Below are 22,619 nucleotides of genomic sequence, written 5' to 3' on the forward strand. Positions count from 1 at the left end.
GTGATATTTCAGTAGTAAAACTAGGTTTATTGAACAAACAGAAGATGTGCAATATGTGTAACAGTGTAATATTTTTTTTGTGAACTTTGTTAATGAAACCTAGTTTCACTGCTGAAATATTACTCCGTCCATCAGTTTTTTCATAGATCAAAATGAAGTTCCTAATCCAAACACCCACTGATTTGATGAGGGAGTTTTTCCCTACCGTTGTTGCTTACAGTATGTTTGCTCTGGAGGGTCCTGTTGGGTTTCTGTCTGTTAAAGTGCTTTAAAATGTCTGCTGATGTGATTAAGCACTATACAAATAAAGGTTTATTGATTTATAGATGACAATATTGAAAATTGTCAGGGGTGACACTTTTTCATATCACTGTAGATTCACTCTTCTAATTTAAAGTAACTGAAATAACTCAAGGGATATATAATACACTTTTATGAGCGAAAAGCAAAGAATGTTATGTCATTTATGGTTGCAGATTGAACTTCTGTAAAGCACTCAATTAAATCTAAATACCAATTCTTGACACTTCTGTAGTTATGAATTTCAATGCAAGCTACATATGTAATGTAGTTATAACAAAAAAAATACAATGAATGTGTTTAACAAAATTTGTGAGATCCCATTGCTGCAGTAGATTGAAATTAGTGATTTTTTTACTTGACTTAAAGTTAGTCATGATACAGTATGGATTCAATTTCCTTTTAGTGGTTCGAACAATAAAAGTAAAACTTGACAGAGTCTTGGCATACTCCCACGAGAAGACAGTTTGGTTCTTTGTTTATTTTGTCCATGTTCAAACACAAGCAGCTCAAACAGGCAAACTTAAAATCAAATAAAGTTCCTTTTCCACCAACCTACGACAATACATTTAACACAATAAATACAGAAAGACAGATGAAGAAAGAACGTAAGAATACAATTTGTGGCACAGATTTCTTCGAGAGAGATCTTCAGGGGGAAAAAACAGCCTTCTCCACTGAGCAGAGGTCTTTAAACGGGTCTTTGTTCTGGAGATCTTAAAACAACTTGAATTGCTTTAGATCACTACTTTGAATTCCATAAAGATGGTAATTGATGATAGAGTCTTTTTTTTTTTGGATCAAGGAGTTGTCAGTCATGACTTTTTCCGAGGCTCGTCACAATATGGTACATTTTCTAGTAAAAGGTCTTCTCTGGGTCGAAGCACTGCGTGTATGAGAGAGAAAACATAGTAAGGACATTGGGAAATATTTAATGTAAGAAGACGCTTTGTTTTTACATAAATGTTAGTTTCGGGAATGGAAGAAAATACGTACAAAGTTTGTTATCTCCAACATGTTCCATTTGTAACACAGTCTGTCGAAGAACAACTTCCACATCTGAGCCCATTTTGATCATCTGTGGAAAAAATGATTTATTTACATCCAAAACTGGTGGTCAAAATAAAATATAGATCATGACACTTTCTGCTACACTCTCATCGTACCTTTTGAATACTTTCTTCACATGTTTCATTCTTGTTTTTGCGGAATTCCTCGTTGACCTTTAATCTTGCAGCTTAGAGGGGAAAATAATTGATGCATTCTGTTTATTTCTGTTTGGTCAGGATTGGTTCATAAAAATAATCCAAAAATTAAATAATAAAAAAAGTTAATCCACCTCTGCAACTCACCTGCAAGTACATTGACATCGTCTTTGAATACAGCCATCCTTGTTCGGTGCAGCTTTTTAAACACGCAGAGGACCTACATTTACACAGACAGAGCTTTCAGTAACTTCAGGACATTCATTTTAAAATCGCATAAGTAAGAAAATAAGGGAAATGTTCTTTAAACGTGTCCTTTTCTTAAGGACAGTTCCAGAACCTCACCTTCATACGCGTACCCATCTTGACTACTGCGGCTCGCACTTCCGCTATCAGAGGAAGTCCAAAGGACCAATCACCGCAGCGTTTACTATGACGCGTCGTTGTAGCCAATCAGCGCTCGTTGTAGTTTTACACACCCAAAAGCGGCGCTGCCAGTCGGTTGACCTGCGCCAACATGGCTGATGAAACGGACAGAGCGCAGAGCGCCAAGCCGGGGGAAGACACAGTATTTGGAAAAATCGTACGCGGGGAGATTCCTACAAAGTTCATTTTTGAAGATTTAGAGGTAAACCTACAAATTTCAGTCATGAATGCTTTTAGGATACGAGCGGTTGCACTACTCCGCAGGAGAACGGGCTGACGTACAACTGACGTTTAGCTAATTTTATTTGCGCTAGCTTGGCAGAAAGCGTTGATTTCCCTGTAATTTGGTAAAGCAAACTAAAAATGCGTTCTCGTAAACGTCATTATTACAACTTTTCTACCCATGGTTGAGCTATAGGTTTGCATGTTAGATGTGATTGTTCGCTTTGCATTACCTACTTGCCCTGCCAATTCCAGTGTTTGCTTTAGAGCAACTGTCAGGTTGTGTCCCGGAAATACACTCTTTGACCTGTTCATTCAGGGACTGGAATCGAGAGTTTTACATGTGATCTGTTCCGAGTGCCTCAATTGTTTACATGCGTAACATACAAAGTTGTAGCTTATACTTTCCAGCTACACGTGTTTAAGCTGACATACTGACAAAGTTTAATACTGTATTTCCACGTGTGAACATGTTAAATAGTCACAAAATGTAGCACGAAAACTCATCGACCGCATGAACAACTATAGGACGTGGAAGCCGTGATACAAGTAGAAAGTACTTAACCTAAATACCGGTAGATGTTTGTAATTTTCTGAACGTTGCACCATATCTGTTTGTGTGGTCTGAACTGCTCATCTGCTTTTCTGTTTTTGTATTTCAGTGCGTGGCCTTCCATGATCTTAATCCTCAAGCCCCCGTTCACTTCCTCGTTGTTCCCAAAAAGCCGATCGTTCAGCTGTCACAAGCAGAGGAAAGTGATGCTGCAGTAAGAGTGATTTCATGACCTCTTTGATAGTGTCTGTAGTAAACTAAACAGCTTGATGTTAGTGACCATTAAATCTAAAGGTTGTCTGTTCCGATTTCATTTTCTGCCTCTGGACACTGCTTTATTCCAGGGTTTGTCTTCACTCATACCTCTATATCTTTTTTCCCTTTCTGCTGTTTGTCTTATAGTTGTTGGGCCACCTGTTGTTAGTTGCAAAGAAGTGTGCTGAAATGTTGGGCCTGTCTAATGATGGTTATAGAGTTGTCATCAACGATGGACGAAATGGAGGTCAGTCGGTGTACCACCTCCACATCCATGTTCTTGGGAAGCGGCAAATGGTGTGGCCTCCTGGTTAACCTCCTCTATCAGGCACAGACCATCCCTCCATCAATTTTGACATCTGTTGTCTGACAGCTGTGACAGTTCAGCTTTGACTTGGAAGTCTGTCTCATGTGAATCATGCATCAAACAAAACCTGAAAATGTCCATAATAAAATGGTCTAAGTCTAAATGACACAGCAGAGTCTTTGTTCTTACGTAAAATTCCTCCTGACAGGCTGCATGGTTTGAAGTCTATAAATATACTGATGCTCTTCCCTTTGGTGCCACTACAGTGCATTGTTAATTACACTGTTATTGTCATGAAAATTAAATTATTGACTTCAATAGTTGTCTTTCAGTTGTCTGGAATAAAATAAACATTTCCAGACCTGCTGGTCTCAATAGCAGGTATGCCTTTTATAAGAGTTTTAGAACGTAAGTTTAATCAGATAGACATAAATGTTCCTCTATTGTGACTAATACAGTCAAACAGAAACAAACAGGTCAATGGCTCTCTTTTATTAAGAGTAAGAAACAATGCAGGTAGTTGAAGAAATATAAAATGCAAAAAACATTCACAAATTATTAAACAAAAAAATAAATAAAATGGTGTTTTATTTCTTTACAAAAATGACAAAATACTGAGACAACGGAGAACAGAAGACAATTTAAAAAATAAACATGTACCTATCATTCACAGTCCCCTAACTTCAATTTTTTGATAAAACATGGCTTAAAGATTAGATTTAATTTGTACTACCAATAGTTCCACAGAGGAAAAGGCAGTCACTTCTGATAAAAGGTGAATTGAGATTCAAACCATGTGATGTGTGATGCAGACTTTCATTGCTTCTTCACAACTGTTTGAAAAATCACAATTTGATGTGCAAAAGAAAAGAATTTTTGTTTTAATCACTGCCTCATTTGAGTTAAAATGGGCACTTGGAGGCGCAACACAGTACACTATAAAGAGAAGGAAATGAACATGTTCTGGTACCTAAATCTATAGCAAGAGTGTCTAAGTACTAACATTTTTAAGTCTGTCTTAAAACTATCATGCTCTTGAATGCAGACTATTAACCACAGAGAAATTTAGAAAATGCCTTACTCATAAAAGTAAGTGAGAAAGACATCTATGCTGTCACTGCAGCGTTACAGGGTCAGTCAACTGGGACTCCTCCATAGTATTATCAGCAAAGTAACTGAAGAGATAAGCATTTTTTATACTTTCCTGAAAAAAAAAAAGCATGGTTTGTGTTCATGAGCTCAGAGATTGATTTTTGAAATTTAATTTACTGCCAAGCAATGCATTAAAAAGCAAAGGTCTGCAATATCTACAATACCAAAGATAAGAAAACGTTTAGTTTTAATAGTTCATTTCTCTGCTCATTGTTATGTAAGTCACTTTATCCAGAATAAGCTATGAAAACCCAATTCATAAGACACTTAAATACGTACTTCAAAAAGGGATGGGACATGAATCTCAATGGCCAAGTCACACGGGCCAAAAAAGATGAATGAAACTTCCCAATCTTGGATTTTTTTGATGGAAAAAAATGTTGACATTCAGAGAAAAACGTGAGACCCGTAGACGAGGTGCAATATTTGAAAAAGGGATTAACTTCAAAGGCGGATTATCTGCTCGAAAATGACATGTTCAATCGACTTGAACTTTTGTGATTATTGGGGAAGAAATGATCAACAGTTTCCCAAAGGCTGTTAATATTATTTTAAAACTACCATTCAGTAAAAGCACGATCAGCACAGACACCAACTTCCAGGAAGACGGCTCTCTCCTTCCTGTACATGCTACTGGAGTAACACTGTTTCCACTACTGAGAGAGAAAGGACGGGAAGGAAAGAGTCAAACGAAACGGGCGGAGGAGCAACAGGTGAAGACAGACATGGGGAGGCACTACAAATCAGTTATAACAGTGTCAGCTTGAAAGATGCATCGATGGACGGTTAGAGTTCTGAAATATCTACAGACGCAATCCTGCAAGATTTGTGAAATGTTTTGGGCATAAAGTGTGTGTGTGTGTGTGTGGTTCACCAGCGTAGCTACTTAAGGCCGCTGAAGTATATACTGACGAGTTGATAAATCATGGTGTCGTGTTATATTTCAACATTGTGTAAATAAAGGTTACTTTACAATGCATTCTGTTGGTCTGAAACTGTATTAAATTCTTAAAAGTGGTTTATTATTTGAGGGTAAAGGGGCTGCTACTATTGGGGGATGTGTTTTAAGGCATGTACTTAGTTTAGGTCGGGTCCAGACACATGGAGAAGGCAAGAGGAGGGTACGACCACAAAGATCTGTCTGCTGGGAAAGCAGCCAGGCGGCATTCAGTCCATCAGGAAGTCAGTTTGGCTAATAAGCGACAAGCTTAAACGTGAAAATCTCATAATGTGAGTCCATCCGGATCAGTCATTCAAGGGCCGCTTTCTACTCATTGGTTCATCCATGATGGGTCAGATGGGATTGAAAATGTTGTCTAAAGGTCAACTGAAATGCTTCATTCTCGCCTGGCTGACTTAATCTAAATAATGATCACATGACACCAACAAACCTTCACTTGCTGCACTGTTGTGAATGTGGATGACCAGCTATACCCAAAGTCCACTCATGTTTATTCACATAATACTGATCTCAGAGAGACTTTCTTTTCACTTCTGTGCGATAGCCTCCTTTCCAGTTGGCCGTATGCGGTTGAAGGGCAGTCCTCCGACTCCTGGTAGGCTTAGCCCTGGACCGGACTCTTGTGGAGTCACTGCAGATGAAGCCTGAACCCTGGAAGTTGATCCTCCGGGCCCAGGAAGGATCTCTGGTAGTGATTGTTTGGCTGGAGGCGCAGATCCAGGGCTCACGACAGAGGGGGGAGTGGTTTTGGCGGTTTGAGGCTTTGTGGGAGTCGTAGGGCTGGTCAGGCCCAGGTTGGCCAGAGCGTCCAGAGTCCCATCTGGATCGACCATCACGTTGATCACTGAGACGGAAGCAGAGAGAGAATCAATGTGAGGACCGCTTTGTGTAGAAGTCTGTAAATTTATTAATAAAATCAATAACAAACAAAAAGTCAACTTCAATTATGCTTCATTAGAAACACCTATAACTGAACACACGTCTCTACCTTGAAGCTGCTTCTCTACTCTCTTCAGTTCCAGGAGGATTGAAGAGATTTCCTGAAGAGCGGATGAGAGAAATCAAAATATATTAGCTCCAGATAATTCTCCACATTTCCTGAAATCAAATGTCGTTCAGGCGAGTGTGTTTCTGTACCTTGTTGGAGGTTTTCAGGAGAGGCATGTCACTTTCTAATCGTAGTTGATTTTCAATTTCATCCCAATTTCTGTCCTTGTCCTTAAACAATATCCTGGAGAGAAAAACACGACAGCACAAATTTTAAACTACAGCAGAAGAAAGGGAATATGGATACACTGGAAGGTTATACCAATGAATAAGAATACCTGATTTTTCCTGCTGTTTTGTCGACTCCGTGTCTAATCTTGGTGGAAAGCTGAGAGACTGAATGGAGCAGCAGGCTGTCCAGCACAGCCTGAAAACACGGAGGAAAAGAAATGAAGTTTGATATCTGTTGGTCAGGAGGTGATGGTCGTCACGACGAGTTGCCATTGCTGCTCACCTCCTCTCGGTTCCAGGTGCGTCGCCTTAGAGCTCGGGGCTCGTGACCTTCAGGAGCACGTGGGCGGATCTCTGGCGGCTTACCGTTGATCTCTGGCGCCTTATTGGTTGAAATCACAGGCGGGATCTTTCTGAAGTTTAAACTCTCGTCGAACACCCGATCCACCAGCTGGGCAAAAACAGATGAGAGAAGAGAGAGGAGATGAAGCTCAAAAAAAAAAAATTCAGCCTTCAGAGAATAATTAAGGATGTTTGACAAATGAAGGGATTAGGAACTCAGTCAGAAAGCTAAGCAGCTTTAGAGCTGCCAGCAAACAAAAGTTAAATATTAACTGTTATACTTAAGTAAGCAAATCCTCTCACGCCAAAAATAAGAATTAAAAAATAGATGAACGTGGAGCCTGTGAGTGTGGAGCAAATGAATACCTCTCACAGCGAATAAAAGCAGACAGACAGGCAGCCATTTTTATCAAAGCAACACAGGAAGGATGGTGAAGCCACAATGGAGGCGCAATGACAGACAAAGATAGAAGAAGAAAACCGGGCACCTTTTTCATGCTCTCCTGAATGTCCGTCTGCGTGGGGCGTGCAGGGCCTACCTCTTCCCGGGTATCGATGGCCGATCCCGGGGTGGTGGCGGCGGTGCTGACGGTGGTACTGGGCGCCGTGCCAGATGAGCTGACCGAATCGATTTCGCCAGCCACATCGTGGATCTCACGGGCCAAGATGGCTAAGTCCTTAGCCAAGTCCTGGCTAATCCTGCGCACACATGGGAATAACCTGTTAACCATCAGACAGATGGAGGAATTCTTTAGGAGAGGCAGGAAGACATGCAGTTCGCATCAACAGCAACCTGTGACTACATACATTTCAAAATAAAAGTGGAGCTAAGAGGGATAACTCTTGTTAAACTTTACAGCATTACTTCGAAACAGTAGATTAACAAAACATTGAATTTTTCTACACTGCACCGGTCTCATAAACGTCAGCACACATCTGTACCTGGCTATCTCCTCGCTGTGAGCCGTCCAGTCCCTGATGTACTCATCTTGCTCTTTCATGCGGTGTTTGACCCCCGCTCCACCCGTACCCATCATGCCACTGGAACCGGGGGTGGCGGTGGTGCTGAGTCTTGAGCTGCGATGTGGTACGAGGTGATGGGGCCGCACGTGGGAGCGTCCTCCGTGCCTCTGGTGAATCTGGTTGGAGCCGAACTCTTCCTCCGACGTGGAGCCGTATTCTTGCGGCAGACGTCTCCACCTGCTGCTACTGGATACTGTAAAGTAAGAGTCACACGATCATTTAATGAATAGTTCTGTATTTTCTTTCATTACATTTAATATTAATTCATTATAAGTTACAACGATAAGCTGGTGAACATTAGAGACTTCGTGTGTTACGCATTACACCCTTGAATACACGTTAAGGACACATTTAAGTAGTGAGGCATTCCAGGATGTGACGGACATTCTAACATATAATGTTATTCTCTGATTCAGCAAACAAATAAAGAACAACCACATTGAAAGCAGAACCATGAAAACTGTAAATCAGCCACCAAACAAAGGGATAAGTCAGGCTGCTTCACGCCGGTCACACAACAGCATTAATGTTGCTGCCCTGTGATGAGACCACTTCATGCTCTACGAGTGTAATGGGTAAAATCCTCCACAAGGTGGAGCAGTGCCACACAGCCGTTTACTCTTGGGTTTTGAGGCTTGAGCTGTGGTGTTTGTGAAAGTTCAGACTGAAGTAATGTTAAAAGTACAGCCGCAGCCCTTCTACACACAGCATTTCACTCCCTGTTGACTCCATGTTACCGTAATTGGCTGTAATTCACCAAAGAGTCCTAAATGAAAGGGAGGGAATAGAGCTACAATAATTATTTTCACCTCCTTTTGGTCAAAAGCCAACATTTCTTTGTAGTTTGAGCAAATATGACAATTATATATCAGAGAGGAAATGAAAACTTATGCATGAAACTAATGTTGAAACTAATGATGTCACTACTATTATAAGGTATTTCACAACAATTTATGACACAAAATATATCTGATGTTCTCATACTTCTAACCCATTATATCCCTAGAAGATAGAGTTCTCTAAAGGACTGAAGTATAAATAGAGCATTTAGGTCTTCATCACAGCCTTCTTTGATGGATGTCAATATTAACATGACAACATATGCTAGAGCTGGGTCACCATACTTCAGCTTCATTAGAACAACTGGAATATCTGTATGCGATGTACTTAAGCAACCACGATTTAAAATTGGGTTTGTGCCTTTTCAAATGAATGACAGCTGAATAATGTTTCTATTACTGTGTCCCAGGTCTGACACAAAAACACAGACAAACACACACACACGCAGCATGATCAAACATCTACAGCTCTGGTACAGTACCCATTAACTCTTCTTCTGCATCACCGCCCTCAGGTTCTGGCAGAGAGCTCTCTGGACGATGACAACATTTGTCACAACACAGTGGAAATGTTCACAGACAAATGTTTACACACCACACAGACACATAATGAGGTGTGTTGATCACATTTTGTACTTGATAAATAAAAGCAACCTCAATGGAGAACTTCCCATAAACCCAGATGTGAGGCTCACCTGTAGGCGAGCAGTATCCGGACGTGGTGGTCTTCTTCCCCTCGTTCAGTTTGGACACGCTGTTAGCCCTCATCCTGGGCGTTAGCTTGTTCTCTGTTGGCGTTGACGAGCGCAATCCCAGCCGCAGAGCGGTCTCAGCAGAAAGGCGGGGTGAGGAGGTGGAGCTCCGCGTCATCGTACACTCTGAGTCGCTGCGGGCTGAAATGGAGCCCAGACGGTTTCTGCGTGGCTGGGCCAGCATGTCCAGCCGTGACAGCCCCTTCCTACCGGGTGGCGGCTTTGAGGTGGAACTGGTGGTGGAGACCTCGGAGGCAACGGACACTCGATCTGCATCGGCCAAGTCTGTGTCGGATGTATCCCCCAGACGGGCGCGGCGAAGAAGAGACGCTCTGGTGGGGCGTGGCTGAGGCAGCGAGGCCTGCTTGTTCAGGGAGGAAGTGGTGGCGGCCTGGAGAGTGCGGCTACCTTTAGAGGAACCGCCGGCAGAGGCTTTCGTAGACCTGCTTTCCAGTTTGGAATTCCCCAAAGGTCCGGAGTACGTCTCCTGGTCCGATGAGAGGATGTCAGAAATGGGGAAAGACGACGTCTGGTCGTCATCTGTGAGATCCAGAGAAGGCTGGCGAGCTCTGGAGGAAGCAGAGGACGGTTGAAAAGAGCGGCGTGCGTCAGTCCGGCTTGTTGCCTCTGCAGTTGTGGTTTTGGACTTCCTCTCCAAGCGTTCCCGGGTGCTACCTTTAGTGACCCCGGTCTTAGAACCTGTGCTCATGCTGCTCTTCTCCCGGTGCATGCTGCTGAGGGAACGTCGTTTTTGCTCACCGCCGGTCGACGTCTTCCTCTCTGCCTCCCCAGCCAGGTGACTCGCTGTGCTGGCCGTGTCAACATCCGACTCAGGAGAGATGGAATCAGTTCGTGGGATGAAGCCAGAACCTAAACCTTGACTGGTGATGGCTGATTTACTACTTTTGTGGTCTAATTTGTTTTCATCTCTCAGTTTGGCCTCTAGAAAAGCCATGACGGCTTCGGTGTCCTTCAGGAGCGTAGCGGTGTCCATGCTGCCCCCCGAGTCGCTGCGCTCGCGCCCGTTGCTGCCTCTGTTGATGCGTGGGATGAGCTCTGATGGGACGTTTGTGCTGGGCTTTTCTACGGTGAAGCTGCCCTGGCGCACAAGAGGCTTTCCAGACTTGTCTCCTCCTTCACCTGCTCCTCCTCCTTTTCTCTCCTCCGACCTCTTCCTGCGCTCAGAGCTTCCAGTCCGCAGAGGCGGCTTGGATGGAGAAGCAGTAGAGCTTTGTTTTCTTTTGCCGGTCATCTCTCCGTCGTCCATGAGGATCGGGGACTCCCCGTCTCCTTTGTTTTCCTTTTCCTGGGGTTCCGTGTCTTGCTTCTCCCCTATCTCGGATCGCAGTCCTGGTGCTTTGGTGGTGGGTTTAGCCCGGGGGTCATCCACGGGGAGCTGGGGGAGGGTTCTGCGCTTTCGGTCGGTCAGACCGGAGGAGGATTCATCTCTGCTCAGGGATGCTCCAGACTCAAAGGCATCAGCTACAGGAGAGTGAAGAACAATTAGCAAACATTCAAGATCCGCCCATTTTAGTGCTACTTGTGCATACTGGTGATTTCAATTCCAGATAGCTGTACATTCTACTCAAGCGTAATGTTAAATATAATCGATTAAAACTGAGTACGTGCCTCTCTCTTTGTGGAGGAAGGCAGCCGTCTCTGCTCCTGAGCCCTCTGGGTCTGTCCTGGTGTGATTGGCAGCTAGACTGGCCCACTGGGAGACCCAACTGGGGTCACCAGGATGAGCCTGAGGGAGCACAAGGGGGGGTGGGGGTGATGAGAACAAGAAAGGACACTTGTGAATGACATCACTGGGAATAAAGGAGCAGTTAAGTCAATTAGTGATCACAATCATCTCACAAGAACGAAAACCAGAACTGTTTCTTTATTTTACTTCAGACGTTTACCTAGAAGACAAAAAGCTCTGCAGAAAAACTGCACTGGGTTCCCCCTCGTGTGGTTTAGCCTGGGGGGCAGAGGATGTTTCTCCTCATCTTAGAGTGAACTAGGTCATTCTCAGGAGGACTAGTATCCTCCCAAGCTGGAGGAGTATATCGCTCGAGTCATGAGTTACTATGACTCAGAAACTCAGCCACTCTTACACACGAGAAGCACAATGACGCAGGAAGTCAAGGGTAATATTTTTTACATTTTGACTTAATTTAAACTAGCAAAACTTCATTACATGTTGTAGTGGTCTACACTTCTGTCCATGGTTGAACACATGAGGAGAAAAGGAGAAAGAAGGGAAAAACAAACCTCCCAGAAAAGGCAGAAAGTTATGGAGAAAGCAAAGTTTTCTACCTCTTTTCCAGTCTCTCTTGTCTCCTTTGCTTTTCCTTCTTTCAGATCTGACAGGAAAGACGGGTCCAGGTTCTGCTGAACACCGAAAACCTACAAACATTAGACAACACAAAAGGGAATAAATGATGACTATGTGGCAACATAATGACGTTTAATGCAGGCAGATCATATGACATTATGAATCGAGGAACAGTCACACTTTCCGATCAGTTTTTATCATGTATTATAGACACAAGCAATGTGACACACACATGGTGTATAAACAGTAATATTATCCCACAGAAATCCTGATGAGTGAAGGAGAACTGAGCAACAAGAAGAGGAAGGAGCAGCAGTTAAAGCACCAATCTGCATTTGATAGTTGAGAACCATGGCAAGAAACACACACATACTCCACTACTACACAAGACGCAGAGAGTCTATGAGCAATGTGCCAATCAGTGTGTCAGCTAATTACTGGAATTAGCATAACAACACTTCCAGTTTGGAGTACGATGTCCTCAGACTGGAAACACAAACTCGCTAACTCTCGCTGCTCGTCCTCAACTAACACCCGTACACAACAATTAAAAACTCCTTAAGGCGTCGTTTTCCAAAGTGTCATTTATGTCAAACAACCATAACTGTCAGGAACGTAGCTCTCTGAATATAAATAGGTAAGTTGCCAGTCTTCTCTTTAACATTTAGCAATAAAAACGTCTCAACTTCTGCTCTAACAGCCAAGCTTTTGTCCTCATTCAAGTCTTTTTAATCTTACTTTGCTTATAACTGAAGGTAGAAAGGAACGTCAGCATTTTTTCAGTCAGTAAATGTCAACCAGAAAAAGGCATTAAATCATCTCTCTGAACGCTCGCTGCTTTTGGCCTCTCAGAGGGGAAGGAGCGATGGCGGCCTTGTTTTAGTGGCAACAGCACCGTCCAGACGTACCACATGTGTCAATCCGGTTTGTCATGATAGATTTTTATTACTTAATTTGTACAATTGGTTAAAAATCTAAATTTTGTGCAATTTATTTTCCCCTGACCGTCCTCTCTGTGCCACACCTCAGTCATGGAGGCTTTGGAGCATTGTGGGGAATAGATTAAGGACTGTTACCGTGACTCTTATCCTTTCTGGTCGCTCCTACATCCAGTACAAAGCAGTGCAAGATAACAAACACCGAAACCCAGACAGCTAGCTCAATTTCAAAAGCATCTTGACTCTTTTGAATTAAACGCTGTATTGAGACAATCATTTTGGGATGACTGAAACAGAAAGACCGAAGTTAATCTGAACGCAGGCAGATGAACGTCTCTGAACACTCGTACCTTATCTATCATGCGCCGGGCCTCCTCTTCCTCTGGGTTTCTGTTCTCCAGTTCAATCGTATAGGTGCCTTTATCGCTGTGGTCGTCTTCTGCCTCCCCTCCAGCATTTCCTGCTTCCCTCCCGACGACAGAGGCGTCCTCGCTGGGGGTGGTGGGGCTGCCTGTCGCCAGGCCGGTGCTTGCTGAGCTGCGACCGATGCTCGGGTCCTCTGACCTCTGCTTGAGGAGGACGCGTGCGGCCGTAGGGGCGCCTGCAGTCACCGTGGCCGGTATGGGAGCAGGCACCTTACCTGAAGGTAACCAGAAACAAACACGTAAATATTTCATGCTTCTGTGGAGCTTTAGGGTGCAAACAAAATCACTACAAATCACTGCAAACGATTTTTATTGACTAATAATCTAATTTTGAAAGACATAACGAAAGTTTTATCACCTGATTCTGAAGCTGTAGTCGCAGATGTGGAAATGCTGAACACCTTGGGGTGAGAAGGGGGTTGAGAACACAGTCCCTCCCCGCCAGATCCTCCTTCTAGCAGAGGTGCAGTCTGGGAAAAAGAGTACGAACGACGCTTCCGAGGGTTTTCCTCATCGTAGAACTCGATCATGAAGGCAGTGCGCGAGCCGGACGATCGGGTCCCGCTCACGGTGACGCTCCCTCCTCCGGCCCCTCCCCCCGCATGGCCGTGTGCCGCTTTTAGGCGCTCCTCAAGGGCTTGGCGACGATTGGCGAAACGCAACCCCAGTCCGTTCTCTGAGTCACTCTGGGTGCCATCCTCATGTTTACTGCCTGTTAGAACACAAAACACAGAACACAGGTAAGTTACTGCTATGCTAGAACTTTATCCTTTTGGATACTAGTTGTCTACCATAAAAATATCTGTAGCAGTAAAACAGCAACATCTCAATGAAGAAGAAGAAGAAGAAAAATGTCCCATAAATCACAGCAGAGAACCACAACTTCTTGAGCCTCCACTGTGGACCAGTAAGAAGCATCTGTTTAGCCTCTGATCTTTAATGATGGACATGAGGTGGTGGTGCGAGTCTCATCACCTGACCGACCCCCGGTGTGCCCCCCCACATTACTGTTATCCCTATAGTCTGATCAGTGAGAGGCGAATCAACATGTCCTCTCTGTGTCAGGCAGAGCCCCACACTAATCCAGACATGTCACTCGCTCTCATACTTGGCCGGTCTACTGGGGTTGAGAATGTGACAAGGGGGAGGGGAGGAGGAGAAAATGGAGGGGGGGTGGTGGATTTGGAGGTTAGGGACGGAGGATGACAGGAGGAGATGTGAAAGGAGGCTGAACTGGGAGGGATGATGGGTCAAGGTGGTGGGGGTCGGTGGATGAGAAAGAGGAGAGAGCCCGGGGGAAGGAGCTCAAGAGCTGACAGTCACTCCTCCCCGTCAGTTAACAAGTCCATCCTGCTGATGGATCAGGTACTTTAACTTATGCGTCTCTTTATCAATCCTCTGATGGGTTTGGATGTCTGCATGCACTCATGTTTTCAGACTTACACACAGGGCTAAATGCTCCCAAATTAAAATGAATTGACACTGTAGCATCACCACATTATCTAGAGGCTATGCCCCGTCTCAGCTGATAAATCAGCGTATTTAAAACGTGCATGAATATACGTCCAGTACAGCAGTAACAGTGTAGATAAAACAAGAACTAGAGATGGACTGTTTTTCAGCAGAAAAGGGGACAAAGTGTTTATGTGGTTGAGTGAGTGTCTGGTGGAGGAACCGTCCACACCTGATCGTTTTGATAATCTGTCTTTATCATTTGATCTGTACTGAATGGTGTTCAGGGCGATATCACACATTACCAATCTCTTTAAGCGTCACAAAAGTGTTAGTTTGGCCTTGGGGACCAAATGCAGAGATAAGAGCTTAAAAGACTGGGAGAGTCTCATGAAAAATTATGATTTGCATTCTGGGAATCGTAGTATTCACCATTTTTTAAAAGTTTAATCTGCTGTGTGCTAGTGACTTCCAGACAGCTGAGGTTCTATCTGGCACTTTTACAGGTTATTTCTTCATTATGTACTATTATAGCCTTGCACTTATCTCTGAATCTACGTCTCACTCCATTCCTCCATCCACCTCTTCCAGCTTTACAGCCTTCTATCAGTGTTTGAAATGTAACCAAGCACGCATTTAACTTAAAAAAAGGAAAAGAAAAAAAAACCCCAGCATGGCTAGAACGAAAGTGGAGAGCAGAAATCATTGCAGCAGCTCCACCAGCGGATCAGCAGATGGAGGGAGGCAGGTCTTTGAAGCTGACTGCCCCAGACAAAGAAGCCGTTGGCAGGGCCAGAGAACAGAGGTATCTGTGAGAGTCCAGCGCTCTGCCCCGGTCGCCCCACCATGACTCACAGTGGAGCTGCCTCCGCCTGCTCAGCTGTACGCACATAAAAGCACCACACACACTAAAACACATGAATACACGGATTTCAAATACTGAATAAATGCACTTGTGAGTTTAAAATCTGCAAGCATGATGGAAATTATTAGCAGTTTTACTGCTGCTCAAAAAAATACTACAGCTAATGCATTAAATAGTGATGCTGAATCCTAACAAATAACACAGATTTACAGCCTGGATTTTAATAGGATGCAGAGAGATGTACAATAATACACACACAGCAGTTGAAATGTCAGCACTAACAGAATAAGTGGCTGAATGAAAATGCATCCTGTACACCAAGAAAGAAGAGACTCACCTCAATGTTTACACATCAAAAGCTGGGCTTCAGTTGCCTCCTCGCTAAAACCTCCGCCTGTCTCTGCCTCGCAACTACGACACACCCCGAACACGTCTAACACGCCTCCTTTCACACACGCTGCACTGCATGTCTGCAGAACAGAGCTAAAGCATGTCTCACACACACACAGACACAATGGATTTTCACCACACGTGATCTGATTCAGTGCTGAAACGCGTTTCTCACACAGAGTATTTTGCTGCTTGTTCTTATTTCACACATCCATGTGTGTAAACTCTTTTTCAGTCATTGTTTGCATCATTAACACGACCGTCTGCCCAAAAACTGCTCAACAAGCCTCTATCTGTCTCTTCCCTATTGTTGTACAATCATTTTTGGTATTCACCTCCTCTTGTCTCTATTTATGTGGCTGTTCTTGACTTTCCTCCTGTGACTTGTGTCACAACCACATTCCATCTATTGCTTTTGATTTCCCTCGTTTCCTTTTGGTGCTGAATATCAACGATCTGCTCATCAGCTGGAAAAATTGCAGCGCCTCAAAGTCAAGCAGCAACATCGTCATCCATCAGGTGAGCAGCTCCATCAGCCAGTTGTCATGCACGTCTCGCTAACGCCGTCTAATGAATTAGCTTCCATGCTTTTCACTCCTGCACTTCCACTCTTGTCTGCTGGTCCCTCCCCCACACATGTCCACAGCATCGTAAATTGACTTCCATTTAATTAAACAGCTTACACTCTGCTGCAGTTTAGCTTAGCATTTCAACTGAAAGTCTTGGTATTGGTTGACTGTAGCATTAACCCACAAAAAAGACTCCTGATAGCAGGATGCAGGATGCTATCAGGAGGTGAACAGGACAAAGAAATGGAGTGAAGCATGAAATTTACAGTCATGTCAATCTCAAACTTTCTCTAAAGGATGCACAGCAACCAGATAACACAGGTAATCAGAAAATATTTACATGTCACTAGCAATGCAAAAAAAAAGGACAGATTAAAAACAGTGAAATTAACAAATGCATTAATATGTCCTTCTCACAGGATAACTTGTCTGCAAATAAATTTTTTTTTTAAATCTGGGGAGGGTTGGGGGGGGTATTCTAGTGGGGCTCTTGCTAAGCTGTATGATTGGTTGTCAGACCAGTAGCTAATGGTTTAAATGCTTCTGCTAGCTGCTAATCCTATCGCAAAATCATCACAGTCGTCATGAAAGCATGCATAATGTACACAGAAATCACACCAGTGGGATGAAGACACCTGATGATGACGTTGCTGCTGCGGAACAAACGCCGGATCTGAAACATATTTTTGTTCATTGTGAATGACGGTTGTGTAGAAACAGGCCGCTGCTGCCTCATGTCTGTGTAGGATCACACTATTGGATGTCCTCTGTATAAACAGGACTATAGATTTTAACTGAAAGCAACCTCTACCTTTTAGCCGTTTGAGATGGACAGGCACATCGCTCTTGATGCTCTTGCTGTCCTCCTCTGTCGACTCGCTGCGGACCAGAGTGGGATCGTTCTGGGCCAGCCAATCGGCCACCTTGCTCTCAGACGCCATCATGGCAGCTTGCAGCGTGCTCAGGTCCTTCCCTCCTGCTCCTCCACTACCTGCTCCACTCTTCTTGGAGCGAGACCGATGGTGATCAGGTGTGAACTTTGACACATGGTCTTTAATTGTGACTTTCCCAGGAGAAGTGTTGTCAAACTCTATGGTGAAGGAGGCGTGGCCTTGAGCTGTGGGGCAGATGTTGCATTTTAATACTCTTTTTTTGTTGATTTAATGTCATAAAACTTTCGAAGTATTTATAATATATCTGATTGAGTGGAGCTTATCCTTCACCTGCAGCGCTGTGAGAGGCAGTACCCTCTGTGTCCTTGGTGGGAATCTCATGGATGCCATTACTCGCCATGTGACCCTCCTTGGTAGGGATCTCAAAGTAACTGGAATCATGAGTGGAGGCCGCGTGAAGGACGCTGTCTTTTCCTCTCTCCCCTCTGTGTGCTTCTTTGCTGTCTGAGGATAAAAACACATTTTGATGTCTATGAGGAAGATGGAGATACTGAAAGACACACAGTTCAAACTTTGTGAGCTGAAATGCACTATAGGATCAAGTGCGAGTCTCATATAAAAAACCGCCTGAAAGAGGTGCATGATGTGATGTCTGAGTTTTCACAAGACTGTTGGTCTATCAGTTTCTGCCTTCACCAAGAGCTGAATATGTGTTACAGTCACATGTGAGTCTTTCACAATAGCTGGAAAGGTGAAGGTCAAACTGAGATCAAATTGGATCACTTCAATCGTAGCCCTCTCGTTAGCGAATATGGTTCAGCATTTATCAAAATTAATCATGCTGCCCGTTAAACTCCAAAATCATGTCATGTGCAGTTTGTCTCTCTGTCCTACACACAAACACACACAAATCATGCAAATTATGAATAACATTAAGTGCTGGCACAGCTATTTAAAACCTTTTATTTTTGGACACTCACTATATACAGCAGTTTTTTTTTCTAATGCATTCACATTAACAAGAGGACTCTCTGTGGGACCTGAAGATGATAAATGATACTTTCAGAAATTAGAGGGGCCATCTGCTTCTTTCTGGAGAGCACATGTAGGAGCATAAGGCAATCAGTGATAAGAAGTGAGACACACAAACTGACTTTGCAGAATGTAATTACAAGAGAAACAGTGAAGTGAATCTCATAAATAATAAATTCAATAAATGTGGCCGTGTTGTTTACAAATACATTAAGCAGAGGAGCAGATTCACCCAAAATAAACTCGGAAATAAACGTTTAGTTTCTATGTATTTATTTATGTTTAGTTACATTAAATAGGACACACACATACTGAATGCAACCACAATTGAGAAAGTAATACCATAAGAACAAGACAACCAATGATTTTTGTCATGCTGCCGATGGAAACAAAAAAATAACGAGCACAGAATGCAGGCTACACCTCTACTACATCGTGCTACACTGACTAAACTTTTATTCTACACACTTGTAAGTGCAAATGTGTGTAAACGCTAGCTCAGCTCCCAGTGATGTAACCAGAAGTCACAAGACACATCTGGGAAGAAGCTACACATTTAATACGAGGAAGAGTTTCTGTACTCATGCAAAGACCGGCCAGTTCAATCTACTTTGGTTTTGAGTTTTATTATCATAAGAACAGGAAACAAAGGCTTTAAGACCAACCTTGCATGCTTCCATATAAAAAAAAATGTCATTTCTAGTTAATGCCGGTCTGGATTTTATGTGACTGACTCTAAACAACTGAGACAAAACCAAAAGCAACAATCAGTCCATTCACAACCTGCTGCGCTTCTCACCTCTGATCTGGTTCTAATGTGCTTTAGAGTCAAACAACAATAACTGATCAAACACTTTAACATTTAAAAAAAACAACTGATCGTAAGGCAAGAACCAGTGGATGTCAGAACACCATCACCGTCAGCACAAGTATCTGAATTTAGAAGAACACTTACCAGAGAACTAGAGAGTGGTTAGCTTATGGATGTCGCAGTATGGAGGGAGAGAGTGGTGTGTTTGCTGTGTGTGTGTGTGTGTGTGTGTGTGTGTGTGTGTGTGTGTGTGTGTGTGTGTGTGTGTGTGTGTGTGTGTGTGTGTGTGTGTGTGTGTATGTGTGTTTGTGTGTGTGTGTGTGTGTGTTTAGGACTGGGGGAGCTGGTGAAATGGCGTAACCCAATCGGCGTTAGAGACAATGCATGGGGGAGGGGGGTGGGGGTGGTGGGGTCTGAATACACAGTCTATTCACTAGGAAGGAGAAAAGGACACACACTACACTTGACTGACAGAGAAACACACTGCCTGAATGTCTCCTTCTCTCTTTCACTTCTCTTTTCCTTCACTGCCATTTGAAGTCAGACGTTTATGAGAGCAGACATAAAAGATCTGCTGGAGCTGCACTTTTATTTCATTTATACATCTATATATTTATTTATTTAGCTTTTATATTGCATGCAGCCTACAGAACAAATACACAGCTCAGCATCTGTGTATTACATTACAAAACAACAACACAACAACATTTAGAGATGTGTCCACTCACCCACTTTTATGACTGAGGTAGCCAATCCCATTTCTGGACAACTTTTGGAGCTTTGAATCACCCTTATTAAATCACTCTTTGCTAATCTCCACTAGGGGAACAAAACCTTTGCAAGAATTCGCGAAAAAATTCACATGAATTTACACAGGAAGAGTTCAAATAATTACGTGTAAAAACAGACGTGATGAGCCAATTATTTCTACTCAGGCTGGTCGAGATGCCGCCAGACGCTCCATCCAGATGTGGCGAGAGACGCTCCAGTGTTTGTGTGTGATTAACCTCCCCCCATTCAACACAACGCTGGTCACGCTAAACCAGCCTGGCACAGACCCATTGTGCCTCACTGAGCTATTTACTATTGGTTTGGGCTTTCATCCTGTTACTCTGACCATCCACCTCCAGATAATGGGTCACTGTGTTTGATGGTCGCTACACACACATATTTGAGGTAACCAGGAATACACACAGGTTCTGAATAAAAGTCTTTGTGTGTCCTTCATTGATATAGATTCATGGATTTTTACACAAACAAACCTCTGTTGTAGAGCAAACAGAGTTAGATCAAACGTCAAAATACTATTGCCCTGCTGAGATTGAAAACTCTGCAACACATCATTCAATTTAAGACGGCCTTTGTACCATTATATTTGTATTTCTTTGTTTGAAATACAAAAAAAATACTGTAAGTTTCCATGCAAACTACATCTAACATGGTGGGAATGTCACACCATGCATGGCTTTGATAACACAATGTGGCAGAATGAATATGAGACATCAAATGTATGAGATATGCATCTTGTAGCTTTTGTCACATCAAAGTTCACAAAAAACTATGTCTATTCATGAACTGAGTTTTTGACGTAATCTTGAACAGGTTACCTTAACTTTATAAAAAAATGTGCAGTGGGAATTGTGTTTTTCCAACAAAATATGGTTTTACAACTTTTACTACTCAGAAATTTCTGGTAAAATGTAACAAACACTGAAGCATCATTTGAAAACCAACTAACATCCGCACCCCTGAATCTATTAATTCGTCCTACCTGAAACGGCAACGTCGTGTTTCTTTCCGGATGACTTGCTTTCTTGTTTGAATGAGTTCTCGTCATCTGCATCCCCGTCCCCCCACCAAGACGGCTGGCCATAGAGGGGGGTCCCACGAGGCAGTGCTGCCACATCCCCTGTGATGGACGCACAAGATGCAGATGAATTTTTAGAAAGCCTCGCTGAAAGTGCACAATTTAATGCATCTTTTGACAACACAACATGAGCTCTGCTGCTCCTTTATGTGTGTGTGTGTGTGTGTGTGTGTGTGTGTGTGTGTGTGTGTGTGTGTGTGTGTGTGGGTGTGTGTGTGTGTGTGTATTTATACTGTGTGTGTTTGTGCATTAAATCCCCTCGGGCCTGGTCTTGAACCACTGACCTATTTTCCCATATGTGTGTGTGCTCTGTGTCACACTCGCTCTCTTGGTTTTTCTCGTGGACACAAGCAATTTAAACAAAAACGGGACTTTCCTCTTGCTTTCCTGTCTCCATTTAAAGCTGACATAGAAGTGGATCCTGTGTGAACGTGTTAAAAAAACTCAGATAGCACAGCGGAGAAGTGACAGGAAAGATCAACGAGAGAGAAGAATTTACCTTCTCCTCTTTTAAGTACCCCATCTGGGTTTGATCACACTCTATCTGGATAATTATAGATGCTCTGAGCAGGAGGAAGAGGCCTTCTATATAAAACATACTGATTGTGTGCTAACTATGTGCTATAAGTCTGGGTGTGGTCTGCTATTACAGTAGTATGGTCACAGGATTACATACACACAACCACATACATGTAGAGGGTAGCCATTGAACACATAAGCAGCATCTGAGGTGGCCATGCAGCACTGAATGTGCATGTGTGACTATCACTGGTCCAAACGAGTAAATCAACTGTATGTTCCTGTAAATAACTAGAAGAAAAACAGTGTTGAGATTTGGGTTTGTAATATAAAGGCGCTGCCACCCTGTTATTGCTTAATCTTTTACTAACAAAAGCTCCATTTGAGCTTATTTCAAAATCTGGAGCTTAACCAGGAAACTTAGGGTGCCTGTATCTCAAAACGGGCTGCATGTTGAATGGGTCTCCCTGGTGACCGGGCTCACCCCCTACTGGCTGGTGATAAAACACAAATAAGTTCAACAGCCTTCATTTTGGGGAGAAAATCCATCCAAAAGTAGTGACACATAGCTAAAAAGCAGTTTTTGATGTAACCGCTACATCACTGTGCCAAATACGACCCCTGAAATGTCTTATAATATGTCAGATGGGTTAGTGAACAAGAATTCAGCTGTTGTGTGTTCTCACCTCCTATCCTCTCCTCCGATTTGTGAGTGTCTGCTGGTTTGCTTTGTGGCTCTTTGGCGGACGCGGCCCCGTCTGTCGCTCTGCTCTCTGCTGCCTTTCCACTGGCGGTCTTGATTGTCTTTGTCGGGGTCTTAGCAGCGAACCTGCTTGGGATTGTGGTGGCGGAGGCGGCGGCTTCACCATTCGATGGCTTCTTGGTGAGCTGGAGGCCACTGGTGAACTTTTCATGCTAAGGGAAGGATATGAAACAAGAGTTTAGTGCTTCAAGTAGTAAAATACATTCACTTTATTATG

General features: G+C 43.3%; 3 protein-coding genes across 3 annotated transcripts in view; 1 reads left to right on the top strand and 2 right to left on the bottom strand.

The window, feature by feature from the left end:
• Nucleotides 1-454: 454 nt before the first annotated feature.
• On the bottom strand, nt 455-1,914 carry lyrm7 (LYR motif containing 7). Its single transcript, XM_068326826.1, has 5 exons — nt 1,851-1,914; nt 1,653-1,725; nt 1,467-1,537; nt 1,297-1,378; nt 455-1,186 (listed from the first exon to the last, which is right to left on the bottom strand). Exons 1-5 carry the CDS (start codon nt 1,866-1,868, stop codon nt 1,116-1,118), a joined length of 315 nt encoding a protein of 104 aa, XP_068182927.1. The 5' UTR covers nt 1,869-1,914; the 3' UTR covers nt 455-1,115.
• A 58-nt stretch (nt 1,915-1,972) lies between these two features.
• Nucleotides 1,973-3,431, top strand: LOC137603399 (adenosine 5'-monophosphoramidase HINT1-like). The gene is made up of 3 exons (XM_068326825.1): nt 1,973-2,133; nt 2,816-2,920; nt 3,109-3,431. The coding sequence occupies exons 1-3, from the start codon at nt 2,023-2,025 to the stop codon at nt 3,274-3,276; spliced, it is 384 nt and encodes a 127-aa protein (XP_068182926.1). The 5' UTR covers nt 1,973-2,022; the 3' UTR covers nt 3,277-3,431.
• Nucleotides 3,432-3,839: 408 nt separating this feature from the next.
• cep170aa (centrosomal protein 170Aa) overlaps nt 3,840-22,619 on the bottom strand; it is a 31,041-nt gene continuing 12,261 nt past the window's right edge. The window contains exons 7-23 of the mRNA XM_068326824.1: nt 22,326-22,554; nt 21,025-21,162; nt 17,741-17,914; nt 17,329-17,634; nt 13,600-13,953; nt 13,167-13,456; nt 11,860-11,949; nt 11,185-11,302; nt 9,499-11,037; nt 9,286-9,336; nt 7,884-8,157; nt 7,430-7,661; nt 6,883-7,050; nt 6,707-6,795; nt 6,519-6,612; nt 6,370-6,421; nt 3,840-6,225 (exon numbers count right to left, since the gene is read on the bottom strand). Of these exons, the coding sequence (XP_068182925.1) occupies nt 5,909-6,225; nt 6,370-6,421; nt 6,519-6,612; nt 6,707-6,795; nt 6,883-7,050; nt 7,430-7,661; nt 7,884-8,157; nt 9,286-9,336; nt 9,499-11,037; nt 11,185-11,302; nt 11,860-11,949; nt 13,167-13,456; nt 13,600-13,953; nt 17,329-17,634; nt 17,741-17,914; nt 21,025-21,162; nt 22,326-22,554 (4,515 nt within the window). The 3' untranslated portion in view covers nt 3,840-5,908. The remainder of the gene's footprint in view (nt 6,226-6,369; nt 6,422-6,518; nt 6,613-6,706; nt 6,796-6,882; nt 7,051-7,429; nt 7,662-7,883; nt 8,158-9,285; nt 9,337-9,498; nt 11,038-11,184; nt 11,303-11,859; nt 11,950-13,166; nt 13,457-13,599; nt 13,954-17,328; nt 17,635-17,740; nt 17,915-21,024; nt 21,163-22,325; nt 22,555-22,619) is intronic.

Source organism: Antennarius striatus, chromosome 11, assembly GCF_040054535.1.
Source record: "Antennarius striatus isolate MH-2024 chromosome 11, ASM4005453v1, whole genome shotgun sequence".
NCBI lineage: Eukaryota > Metazoa > Chordata > Actinopteri > Lophiiformes > Antennariidae > Antennarius > Antennarius striatus.

Coding starts and splice junctions, on each gene's coding strand:
- LOC137603399 (XM_068326825.1), top strand. CDS start 2,023: ATGGCTGATGAAACGGACAGAGCGCAGAGCGCCAAGCCGGGGGAAGAC. Junction 2,134..2,815: donor TCATTTTTGAAGATTTAGAG/GTAAACCTACAA, acceptor TTTGTATTTCAG/TGCGTGGCCTTCCATGATCT. Junction 2,921..3,108: donor CAGAGGAAAGTGATGCTGCA/GTAAGAGTGATT, acceptor TTTGTCTTATAG/TTGTTGGGCCACCTGTTGTT.
- lyrm7 (XM_068326826.1), bottom strand. Junction 1,379..1,466: donor GTGAAGAAAGTATTCAAAAG/GTACGATGAGAG, acceptor TTTTTTCCACAG/ATGATCAAAATGGGCTCAGA. Junction 1,187..1,296: donor TGTTGGAGATAACAAACTTT/GTACGTATTTTC, acceptor TCATACACGCAG/TGCTTCGACCCAGAGAAGAC.